Source organism: Rhinichthys klamathensis, unplaced genomic scaffold, assembly GCF_029890125.1.
Source record: "Rhinichthys klamathensis goyatoka isolate OS25496 unplaced genomic scaffold, OSU_Roscu_1.1 h1tg000046l_1, whole genome shotgun sequence".
In the NCBI taxonomy this organism is placed as follows: Eukaryota; Metazoa; Chordata; class Actinopteri; order Cypriniformes; family Leuciscidae; genus Rhinichthys; species Rhinichthys klamathensis.
The window spans coordinates 1381856-1395339 of NW_026606593.1; the positions used below are offsets into that span (position 1 = coordinate 1381856).

The 13484-nt window shown below is 39.6% G+C and overlaps 1 protein-coding gene across 1 annotated transcript in view; it reads right to left on the minus strand.

The window, feature by feature from the left end:
- LOC130082485 (neuronal migration protein doublecortin-like) overlaps positions 1 to 13484 on the minus strand; it is a 50109-nt gene that overhangs the window by 23678 nt on the left and 12947 nt on the right. The window contains exons 2-3 of the mRNA XM_056247338.1: positions 10655 to 11085; positions 5543 to 5877 (exon numbers count right to left, since the gene is read on the minus strand). Coding sequence (XP_056103313.1) covers positions 5543 to 5877; positions 10655 to 11045 — 726 coding nt within the window. The 5' untranslated portion in view covers positions 11046 to 11085. The remainder of the gene's footprint in view (positions 1 to 5542; positions 5878 to 10654; positions 11086 to 13484) is intronic.

Consider the following 13484-nt stretch of genomic DNA (forward strand, 5'->3'; position numbering starts at 1 on the left):
GTAGTCGCTGGCACATGAGCAAAAGCGAGGGATGTGGATGTATTTCATTTAGATAAAGTACATTACACTTGCATACAGGTAATAATTCCTTATAGTAACACAGTATGTTTTTATTAAGTTAGGAGCTATACACTGATGAGCCAAAACATGGTGAAGCAAATATCGTTGATCATCTCCTAACAAGGCCACATATTAAGGTCTGAGTTCTCGTAATCAACGTGTTGGATGCTATGGATAAAGATATGAGCGACTTTGACAAGGGCCAAATTGCAAAGCGACTGGATCAGAGTATCTCAGAAAAGGCAAGGTTTGTGGGTTGAACCCGGTTGGCAGTGGTAAGAATCGCATCACTTTTCGAATCGTCTTGTCTCGGGCTCGCTTTTCCACTGCAGTTTAGTACCGCTTCAAAGTGGGTGGGATTATAGACTGATCGTTAAAGTTGCTGAAAAACGTTTTCATTCCTGCTCGCCCCTTCCCCTTCACCAACGAGAGAAACGTATGCACCTCGTCTACTGACCAGTCAACGCGATTCAGCCATTTCTTTTTTCAAGTTTAGTTATTTCTTTTTCAAGCAAGTCGTTCAAAAAATTGTGCGAACAAATAATACTGTGGTGGCTGTTGCTGACTATTTAAATCTAGCGGGTTTGGTGTCTCGTGTTGCAAATCCAATGACGCTGGTAGTGACGATTCTCTCTGACCAATAAGTGATCTGTAGTGTTTTCATGTTACATTTTAGCATCGGTACGGCACGCTTGGAACCTCAACAGAGGTGGTACCATTTAAAGCGAGCCGAAGCGAGCCGTACCATGCAGTGGAAAAGCGCCAAAGTGAGCCGTACCGAACCGTACCATGCAGTGGAAAAGCGCCATTAGTCGCACATTTTCCAGGAATGGTTTTAGGAACATGATAAAGAGCTAAAGGTATTGCCCTTGCCTCCAAATTACCCAGATCTAAATCCAGTTGAACATCTGTTGGATGTGCTGGTCCAACAAATTCGATCCATGGCGGCTCCACCTCGCAACCTACAGGACTTGAAGGATCTTCTGCTAACGTCTTGGTGCCAGACACCACAGAACACCTAGGGGTCTTGGCTCATCGGTATAAAGACAATTCAATTGTGAGAATTAATCTGAGCATGTCAATGAAAGCAAAGCACGCAGCTCTGACAAACCATTAGCATGGCCACTGAAAGCACAGCAAGATGATCAAGAAGATCAAGACAGCAGATGTATCACACAAGTTAAGTCCGCTTGACTGACAGCTTACAGTTTGTTCTCGGATATACGCCACTGTAGAGAAGAAAAGACGATCGCAACTTGCATTTCATGCCAACTTTAAATTCACAAAGGTGTGTAACCACTGAGTAACTAACCAACTAATCTGAGTAACCACATTAACTATAAACATGATCCATTAACTTTTGACAACCGTAAGCAGTCTTCATTTTCAACAGTATATCTGTTGTTTTATAATTAAACCTCCTAAGAAAAATATTCCGAATAGCGTGTTTGTGTTATCTTTAAAATAAATGGCACTTGGTTTCACATTTTCTTACATAATGCAAAGACATTCATAAACAGGCTGTGAGGGGTGACATCCTACCAAACCTGGACTCTGAATCCCTCAGCCGGAAGCTAAGAGATTGCTGTTGTCAGCGATTAAGTGTGTGAGACATAAGAGACTCCAGTGGGACCACAGCAAATGCTGCAATTACCCATATCTAAGAAGAGTGGGTGGGATAGAAACAGCTTGGCTTTAACTCTGTAGAACACTCTAATCCTACAACCTCCATCTGTTAGCATGTGTGTGTGTGTAGTGCATCACTTAATACAAAGGAAACACACTCGCGCAGCACAGAGCTGGCAAACCCTTTAGAGACACAAGCCTTAGAGGAAAAGAGAGAGAGAGTTTGAAATGTGTATGCCTCACGGCAACTGAGGGACCTTGAACAATAGCTATCTGACTTTCTCTTTCCCTCCCTCCCTTTTTACTTCATCATGGGGGCCTTGAATGTCTTGGGTCTAAACAAATAAAAGTAAAATTTAATCTTGGAAGAGGCAGTGACAGAAAATGAGAAAGAGACAGAAACAGGTAGAGTGAAAAATATGAAAAAATAGGTCATATTGGATAAAAGCCTATGCATATTATCAATAATTGAATGTGAATTAGTCAGAGGCACCTAACTAGGCTAATAATCTAACCCAGAGTGGAAGAAATAACGACCGTAAATGACCTGCCATGAATTGGATTTTCCAGCAAGGTCTCCAAACCTCACCTGGAATTTAAATTCAAAATGGCCTTCAAGATGATAAATTATGTATTTTTTTTATTCGAGAAGGACATGCTGCACTATAATCTGAATATCTTTCTTACTGTAAAATGGGAAGCTTGGCCTTGCTTCAATGGTTTTCTTTTTTACACACAATCAGTTAGAGTAATACTAAAGCAAACAAAGATGAGCAGTTGAAATAAGTCTGGACAACATCTAAAAAAGATGGTATGAATAAACCAGAAAGACCTGTTAAGAGTCTACAGCTAAAGAAGTCCAGACATTACTTTGTTATATCTTGTCTAAATATGTGTGACAAAAGCTTCAGTGAGCGCATGCTTTGTTCACAGTGCAAACATTTCGGCTTTGCTTTTCAAATCCAAAATTTAGGACTGAATATCCGCTCTGTCCTTCTGCAAGTGCTGGAATCGGATCTGTGAGGTCAAAATCCAGTATTGCTAATATCAGTTGCCATAGTAATGATGTAAGTGTTAGCAGCATGCATGATTTTCATCAGTTCGAAAAGAGCGAATGGAAAACTCAAAATTTCGGAGCTTGTAACAATATATTACTGTCTTTTAAAAATCCCATATTAGATTTCAAACCCCACATGAATGTGGCTTGGACCAGGTTTGTAAAAACGAACCTTAATGTGTTTTTTGTTGTTGAGTCTACAAACAACCAAATGGATTTGATTTGGATATGCCAAAAATCTAAGATTTCTGTTGCCAAAGTTGATCATACTATAATATGCCCTTAATCTACTCTAATGCCCTTTTAGCACCATTCAATGAAATATAATTCCCAGCATGCAGTTCATGCTAAAATATATTTCCTACTTTAGTTAACATGAAATTCAATGAATCTTTCCTGACATATTGCTGTTATCCAGTCCAAACTTTCAGTTATTAGAGTTACAAAAATACAAGTCTTGTGTAGGATCTACATTCTCTCTTGCTACTATGAATTGTGGGTAGAAGTCTGGATTTTCATCTTATCTGAATTTTGCAGTTCAGAATCCGGTTCTTAAGAACTCATTAGGGAGCAGTTCTGCTTGAGTGAGCAAATACAAAGGATACTCAGGAAGGACAGAGTGAGATAAAGGGGGCAAGAGAACATGCTTATGTAAATGTTAATAAAATGACGGAGGGATACAGTAGACGAGACTGACAGAAAAGGAGAACAAGGAAAGAGAAAAGCAAAAGGTTAAAAGAGGGTCACGTCCCTGCTGCTCTGCAGATGCATGTTACAGCTGCAATTAATGATGATATCAAAGTGAAGCAGACGTGAAGGATTAAAGATCCGATGATCCAAATCAAAAAGCAAGCACACGTACAGCTGCACATTAATAAACACAGCACAGTTAGCTGATAGTGTTTTATACATATGGAGCTAAAATGAATCATGTTGGTTTTACATGGCTTGTTGCTGATCTAAAATGGTTTACAAGCTCAGTCAGGTCTCCACCAGCTGGTCTACCTAAACCAGACCAGTTTGGGCCGGCTAGTAACTAGCAACCATCTTCCAGAACACAGTTTGTACCTTAAATTGGTTTTAATTGAGTTTTCCAGTAGAGCGAGCAGGTTTTTAAAACTGAAACCTAATCTACTTACTGGTAGTCCAGCTAATTAACCATCTCGACAAGCTTAGAAGAGCTAATGACCATAAATGATTAAACTAGCCAAACAATCAGAAGCTGGTTTTAGCTGGGTTTTGGAGGAAGGGGGAGTTTTAGTTGGAGCTGAAAATCAATATTTTGGCTACTGGTGCTGACAGGAAACATTTCAGGAGTCAACGAAAAATGACTTACAGGAACACAAACATTAAATAGAAGCATTAAAGAACACTAATTTAATGATGGTAAAGGCAGTGGTTTATACTGTGAACCAAAACCTTCCATTAGTGAGGTTGAATGAATGGCTAAATTATATTTGGCCTGCAACGCAGACTCCCACAGGAAGCATAAAACCTAGCTGAGTGGAATTTGATTATTACAGAGTGTGTGTGTGTGTTGCATTGGTTTACTTTTATGAATGACTGGCAATTCATAAAAAAATAAAAAATAAAAACCCATAAAAATAATCAAACTAAACAAAGAGTACCTGTTCATATACTCTGATGTTTTGCATTCGGAATGGCATACTTCCATGTTTCTCATTCTATTTCTGTAGTATGTATACTGTGTACACATAGTGGACCTACTACAACTGCCAAAATGTGCAGGTTACCACAGATCATACTGCGTGAGATTCTGTCTCCCACAATACAACACACTCATATGTACTAGTAGATGTGATAAACCTGAAGAAATTTGTCAACAGGTAGAGCTTTTGAATCATTGTCTCTATCGTGATTACGTATTAGATTCTGCATACAGTGTCTCAGAACGTCTTTTCACACTGCGCTTAACCCCGGGATTACATCATTCTTAACCCTTCTTTTAATCTTTTGTAAAGGAACGTTTCACACTTGATAGTTAGAAGTGAGGTTTTACCCGGGGTTATGAAACCCTACTCAGGAGACCTCTTCTAGAGTGTTAAGCCCGCATTACGGTGGCAAGCATGTACAGTGTGTGAAAAGATGATGTGTTAGAATGTTGTTTAGATGCTTAGTAACAGACAACCAATCACGTGGCTCATATTCACATGTTTTGGACAGTCACGGAAACACTGCACATTAAACAGTAGTTTCAGTGTTTGATGGGGAAAATGTTAAATGGTGACAGAAAACACAATTTGAGTGAAGAAAAGACCGCCAAGGATGTGAAATGCTAGAGCTTTTATGTAAACTGGTCGCGTAGTTCGTCCAATCAATGACACTAACACCGCAAATATGCAAATAAGGACATTAACCCAAGGTTAGGAATGTACCGGCTTATGAAACAGGGCTGCCAACTTTTGAGTTTAGCTTGGAGTGAGAATTATGGATGGGGGATGCGGGGTGGAGGGAGGCTGTGATTTGATACAAAAGCTTGAGATTGATTCTGATCTTGATTCAGTATTGATTAATTTGGCTAATTATCAGGTACAGTAGTGCCTACATGTTAATTTTTACTCAAGGAAAAAAATCTCTCTCAACTAATGCTGTAAACATACAGGGAAAGCTGGTGTTATTATCAAAAGTTAAAATTAACATCTCATTCTTACACAATTATTTATTATTAATGGTTAACCCCGGGTAAGTTATGAGCAATGTGAAACTTGAAGCAAGATAACCCAGGATTCACACTTTCAAGTGTATTCAAGTGTATAAGTGTACTCCGTCCTCCCATACCTGTTTGCCATCCAGTGTGTAGATCCTTTTCACGGCTCCGCTCTCGAGTTTGATGGCCTCTGTGATGTCAGTGAGCACCTGCTCGAAAGAGTGTGCCGTCTTCTTATTGAGCAGCACACGGACAGCCTTCCTCGGCTTCACCCCGCTCCTCATCACCGTCACCAGCTTGGGTCGCACAAAGTCCTTGGTCTCCCTCGCCTCACCGGCGGAGCGGTTGGCTAGCATGTTCTTCTGGCTGGCTGATGCTTTCACGTTGACCGACCAGTTGGGGTTCACATTTTTGGTGTAGTCCACTTTCTTGTAGTAGTTCTCGGAGGCGCAAACATAGCTCTCACCTGAAGAGGTGGAAAACACAGAAACAGAGAAAGAAAGATGACTGGTTGAACAGCTCAACACATTTCTACTACAGTACATTTAGTCTGACAGCTTTGGTTTCAAATGACAACTATTGCTGATTTGCAGTGTTTTGCTTCCATGATGTATGAGGAATGAAATTGCTTTCCAAAACCTTCACCCTCTCTGCTCTCTCTAGTGGAATGAGCTGCAACCTCCATCTGAACTGCTGAAACAATCACATCTTTCATGAAGCAGTCGAAGACACACCTTTTCCGCCAGCACTTAACCACTCCACGAGCAAAAACAATTCACTTGCAAATAAATAAATCAATAAAATTCTCTTCTTTTCCCACTCTGTATTTCTCTTCTAATCTAGCTTTTTAATAAACGTGGCGTTGTATGCTGCAAATATCTTTAGCTCTTCTATTGTAAGTTACGATAAAATAATATGCTAACTGCATGAATGTGAACTTAAGCATGACTTGTGATGTGTCCTGATAAAAAAACAACTTGATGAAAAGGTGTGTCAAGATAAAATGTATGAAAATGCTTGAGAATGCCTGACCTAATTAGTTTTAATAGCCAGACGTATGTAGACTTCATCGGATTCAAACAAAAAATAGATTTTAGATATAGTTCCCAATAAGACTCCCAATTATTTCCAATAATTATGATTACTAATAGGATAAACTGGCCCTGTAAAACCCCTGGAGGGGGGTTAATTGTACAGGAACAAAACATGTTTACAGTACAATACAAGTAGAGATATGATAAATATTATTATTAAATATCCAAAGAGAAAATAATTTAAAAATCCTGTAGGACATTTACTTTGTAGGAAATGTGGGAATTGTTTCGCAATCAATTCCATTAGGATCCTTTAAAATTGCCTCCAAATCATGCCACAAATTCCATCAGGAATCCTGTACACATTCCTTTAGGATATTTGTGACTATGGGGAGCAGTCAAAGGAAAACAGCTTAATAAACACACTAAATAATGAAAATATTAAAATTCTAAACTGTTTCTGTGAGGGGTTGTAGAAAATAGTATTAGGTTTGTATAAGAACGTACGTGTGTGTGTGTGTGTGTGTGTGTGTGTGTGTGTGTGTGTGTGTGTGTGTGTGTGCGTGCCACACTCTTAAATGCATAGGCAGTGCGGTTAACATGCAGATGTATCACACCAGCAGGCGACACAAAAAAGCTGAGCTCCAGAAAAACACGGTTTAGCGGTTGAGTGTGTGTGTGTGTGTGTGTGTGTGTGTGTGTGTGTGTGTGTGTGTGTGTGTGTCTGGGTGCCACACATTTTGAGCATGTTCCTCTAGGCTCCTTTATTTGCTGTCTGCTCCCAGCTTGATTCATCTCAGATTCAACATATACTGACAAAGCAGATTTGCTCTGTAATGAAGAATGTCTTGTCTTTTCATGTGGAAAACATTTGCTGCTTCCAATCGGTAAAATAGTTTGGTGGGTAGAAATTAAACTAAAAAAAATAAAAGAAAATCAGTTGCACTTTATTTTGCAGTATATGCACTTACGTGTATACAGTGTTCTTACATAAAAAAGTACTGGGTAATAATGTCAATGGGTTAAGGTTAGGTTTAGGTGTAGGTTCAGGGTTAGTACCTTATTACCCAGTTATTGTAATTACTAATAAGTACATGGTGTGTACACAGGGAACAGGACTGAAAAATAAAAGTGCTACCCGAAAATCATTATATGCTTGAGAGGATGGATGAGAGGATGAATTGGGGATGAGAGTACCGACAACATATGAGAAGTGCCAGTATGCAAGAAAAAGTGAGGGTACATTATAGATTAAATGATAGAAGTGTCGTATTGCGTACATGTGCCCTCGTCATCTTTAATCTAAATAACTTCCCCTCCTTTTTACAGCGACATCTCTTCTCTTCTCTGACCAATAGCAAACCACAACCATCCAACTATCCAATCAATTCCTGATGGACTAAATCAAGTCCCTCCCTACATTTCTTCTTGTTTGAGAAGCAGTTTCACTCGGATATACGTCACAATAGGGAAGAAAAGACTATCACAACTTCCGTTTCTGATCATTTATGCCACACTTAGCTGATAAAGCTGCGGTCACTGATTTATCAAACAAACCGACTCAAAGTACATCCAAAATGTGTTTCCCCATGTGAACTATCCATACAGGAGAAGTGCACTAGCATTGACTCCATACAACTTAAGAGCTGGATTAAAGTAATTACCATGTTAAACGTACTGAATGACTGCTAAGCCCTCTGATCTTTGACCTGTGACTAAAATGTTAGCATGCATGAGCGACACAGTTTGAAAACACTAGCCTACTCTGTGGTTTATAAGTTTAAGTTAAATTATGCCAAATAGCAACGTTGAAAACAAGCCACTTTGCATGTGTACATTGGACATGTTCCATATATGCATGACCTGGAAGGCGGCACTGTATTGATATTCCTTAAACAGTTGTTATGGTTTGTTCTAAACTAATAACCACAATTTATTCAGCCTGAACTACATAAAATACTTGTTTTGTACATAATTTCGGTTGAAGTGTTTTCTGCTTTCAATCTCAGTTTCAGCTATTTTTGTTACACTGGTATAGTAGCCTTAGACATGTGTGAGTGTGAATGTTCAGGATTAAAAGCTGGTGTCAACCTTTAATGGGCACATTACTGTTGGCATGGCAACCAGACAGGCCAACCAATCTGCTTTTAGCTCTTGGAGAGCTTAGTGCAGGTGGGCAGTGTGTGTTTTACTAACAACTGGTTTAGTGCTCGTCACACACTAATAGGGTACAACGGGGCTAAAGGCACACCTTAAGAAAAATGCTTTTCACTACCCCTATAGTGTATGATTGCATAAAATCTTTTTTTTATTGAATATTGATGGAGCAACAGATTTTGTGTGAAAACAAATCATAAAAGTGGTTTGTTTGTTTAAAAATCGTATAAATGGATGAGGTGGCAAGGTGGGCCTTTTACTCCACACACGGGATAAAATCAGCATGGGGCAAAACATTTTTTCACAATTTACAAAAATACTTTAGCTTAAAAATATTTTTTTTTTTCTTAATTTCTAAGTTGATACTTGTTCAAAATGTTTGACTATTTTGGTTTATTTTAATAAATAAAATAATAAATATACGGTCATTAAAATACATTCACCTAAAGGATTATTAGGAACACCATACTAATACTGTGTTTGACCCCCTTTCGCCTTCAGAACTGCCTTAATTCTACGTGGCATTGATTCAACAAGGTGCTGAAAGCATTCTTTAGAAATGTTGGCCCATATTGATAGGATAGCATCTTGCAGTTGATGGAGATTTGTGGGATGCACATCCAGGGCACGAAGCTCCCGTTCCACCACATCCCAAAGATGCTCTATTGGGTTGAGATCTGGTGACTGTGGGGGCCATTTTAGTACAGTGAACTCATTGTCATGTTCAAGAAACCAATTTGAAATGATTCGAGCTTTGTGACATGGTGCATTATCCTGCTGGAAGTAGCCATCAGAGGATGGGTACATGGTGGCCATAAAGGGATGGACATGTTCAGAAACAATGCTCAGGTAGGCCGTGGCATTTAAACGATGCCCAATTGGCACTAAGGGGCCTAAAGTGTGCCAAGAAAACATCCCCCACATCATTACACCACCACCACCAGCCTGCACAGTGGTAACAAGGCATGATGGATCCATGTTCTCATTCTGTTTACGCCAAATTCTGACTCTACCATCTGAATGTCTCAACAGAAATCGAGACTCATCAGACCAGGCAACATTTTTCCAGTCTTCAGCTGTCCAATTTTGGTGAGCTCTTGCAAATTGTAGCCTCTTTTTCCTATTTGTAGTGGAGATGAGTGGTACCCGGTGGGGTCTTCTGCTGTTGTAGCCCATCCGCCTCAAGGTTGTGCGTGTTGTGGCTTCACAAACGCTTTGCTGCATACCTCGGTTGTAACGAGTGGTTATTTCAGTCAAAGTTGCTCTTCTATCAGCTTGAATCAGTCGGCCCATTCTCCTCTGACCTCTAGCATTAACAAGGCATTTTCGCCCACAGGACTGTCGCATACTGGATGTTTTTCCCTTTTCACACCATTCTTTGTAAACCCTAGAAATGGTTGTGCATGAACATCCCAGTAACTGAGCAGATTGTGAAATACTCAGACCGGCCCGTCTGGCACCAACAACAATGCCACGCTCAAAATTGCTTAAATCACCTTTCTTTCCTATTCTGACATTCAATTTGGAGTTCAAGAGATTGTCTTGACCAGGACCACACCCCTAAATGCATTGAAGCAACTGCCATGTGATTGGTTGATTAGATAATTGCATTAATGAGAAATTGAACAGGCGTTCCTAATAATCCTTTAGGTGAGTGTATGTTCATTTTAAAAATACAGAAACAAAATTATTTTGCTAAAATGCTGAAAGCATTTAATGAGATCCTAAAATTATTTAATAAAGCTTTACAGTAGTAACAGATAAATATGTGCTGCGAGCTCCAGAGTCAAGCGTGGCACTGTGTTCAACACTGTTACACATGTGCGGCTCATGATCAGGTGTTTCAGTGCTCAGAGCAGTTTGAAAGTCTTTTTTGGTAAATCAACCAACGTGAATTCATGTTTCATGACATGTGTATTTTATAATGTATTTAGTCTAACATCTTTGTGGATGTTTTTTTTTTTTGCTAAACAACACTATGCAAATGATAGAGAATAATCATTATGGTTAACATTAACATAAATACAAAAAGGCCTAACTCAAAACACTCACCTTCCTCGAGCTCATCCAGATTGGTGATCTTCAGTGATCCATCGATGGTGAAGATGTATCTGACCCCCTGTGGCAGGTTGATATGGTCAGACAGAGAGCGGGTCAGGTCAGCCAGAAGCGCATCAAATGTGCGGAAACGGTCACTGGCCACTGCATACACGATGCCCTTGAAGTAGCGGTCGCCGTTGCGGTAGAACCGTACCTTCTTAGCCTTCTTCTCATTGGTCAGAGCCTGGAGGGTGCGTGTACGGTAGAAACTGCAGTGAGCGCTGTGAGTGGGGCTGGGGAGGCCGTTGGGCCGTCCACCTCGTGAGGTCCGAGACGCCTTGTCCCGCTCATCAAAATGGCCGAAGTCCAGCTCCATGGCAACGTGTTCAGAGGGGGCATCCATAGTGGTGGTGAAGGAGGTCTTGTACTGAGGAATTATGGGTCTAATAGAACGGGAAAAAACATAAAAGACAAACAAGAATTATTTTTGGTCTGACTAGGGAAAGCAAACTTAGGAAAGCTTTTTTCCACCACAGAATAAAAAAATACAAAAGGTAATTTTTTTTCTTACAATTCAATTGGGACTTTTTTCCTCAGAATTGTGAACTTTTTGAAGTGTCAAAGTAGGAGTTGCATAGCTCTCAATGGAGGACAACAAGATTTGTGTTCCGAAGATGAAACGAAAGTCTTACGGGTTTGGAACGACATGAGGAGGGTGAGTAATTAATGACAGAATTTTTATTTTTGGGTGAACTAACCCTTAATTGTGAGTGTACACATCTTAATCATTCCTCAAAAGGTTTTTAGCCTATATACAAATGTCACAAATGATGAATTCATGAATATCATTATGCTTTTTGGGGTCTTAATTCACCTCTGTCACTCCAAACACAGCCCAAAGATACGAGCAAGCGACAGAATTCCAAATAGTGTGTAAAATAGAAACCTGTAATTCATTCTAAAAACGTTTTACCTGAAACACTGAAGCCAAGTGTGTTTGTCGATCTACGCCTACCATCGTGTAAGTACAACACATCTACACATGCTCTCTGAGTAACACACACTCCACCATGGATTGGCCTACATACAGCAGACCCACACACATTTCAATGTCACTCATGAGCTATTATTAAAAATTCTCTGTGGAGACAGTCGTTTCCCAAAGAAAAACTAAACACAAGAAAACTGAAGGTATGGTCATCTTTAAACTAGTCATCGGGCAGTATTTAAATGCACTTACTGCAGATTGAGAACATAGACATACGCACAAGTTCACTGAGTTTATACACATTTATACAGTACATACTAGCATTGATAACAACATATTCAACAGTTAAATCAATCAACTGTTCCTCACTAGCCAGTATCCATGGCAACAGCAACACAAGCTTCCCATGTTCTCTAAAAGGATACACAGATGAAGCATGGAAACTACACGTCAACATCAAATCACACGTGATCATTAACTGTAAATGCAGATTCACAACATTCCATTCATTACCCATTTATCTGGGTAACTGAAACCCTTGGAAGAACTGAAAACAAATATTGACCGGTTTGTTTGTTTTAAATACATTTATTGGTTGCACTTAATTTTAAAGTACGTTAAAATTATGTTTATCAGTGGTTGTATATTAAGCAGGGACACGTTTGTGTGCATTTTACTTTGTGATTTCACCGGAACGAATAGAGAGTCTTCGCAACGGATTAAAGCGCACGTCCAAGTTCAAAATTGGTGGGGAGTGGGGACAATATCGACCCTGGCAAAAAAAAAAAGGTGGTGGGGACATGTCCCACCCGTCCCACCCGCAAATTACGCCTATGCCTATGGTTATAACCGGTTATAACTGACATTTGAAACACTGTAAATGCGTCTGCCAAATTAATAAATTTGTCGTCACATTGGAGTGTTAATATATTGTGATGGGTTGTACTCCTCAGCAGCTTTGCAGTGAATATAGTAGCCATAGACTGTAAAAAGTAGCCTAGTCTGCCAGTCGATCTTGTAACGGTACAGATAGCTGAGGCTGCTTGGCTGAAGTGGCGCGTCCACCGGCCGGCTCAATCTCACACAAAGCCCGCCCTTTTACCCATATATGGATTGGCCAGAAGGTGGGCGGGGTTAGGATTTCCCAAGATTTTCAAAAGATGGCGCCGCCCATACCCGCCATAAACGGCCTCAAAACCGTTATTCAGAAAGTCTATGGGTGACGTCACAGACGCTTTGTCCATTTTTTTACAGTCTATGTTTGGGAGCTGATGTTCCAAATCTTTTTTTTTTTTTTGGCCAATCACAATGCACAGGATTGCTGGCCAATCAGAGCACACCGCGCTTTTAAGAACAATGGGATTTGTAAAAATCGACGCGTTTCAGAAAGAGGAGCAACAATAATGTACAGTATGTGTAAAATAATGACTTTTTTTTTTTAACCTAAAACCATGTAAACACATTGCATTAAACCAAATACACAAAATAATGTTTTTTTAGAACCATCATATGACCCCTTTAAAGTATTTTACTAATTATGTAGCCTACTAATTTTGTACTTAATGCACTTTGGTTATCCTCAAGTGCTAAAGATATACTTAAGTATATGTTATTGTGCTAAACTATTAAACTATTGCAGGCATAATTTAGGTACACTTTAAAGGGATACTCCACCCAAAAATGAAAATTCTGTCATCACCCTCAAGTTGTTGCAAACCTGTATGAGTTTGTTTCTTCTGCTAAACACAAAGGAAGATATTCTGAAGAACGATTGGAACCAAACGGTTGTTTGGCACCATTGACTTCCATAGTAGAAAAAATAAATATTATGGAAGTACCGGTAAATGGTGCCCA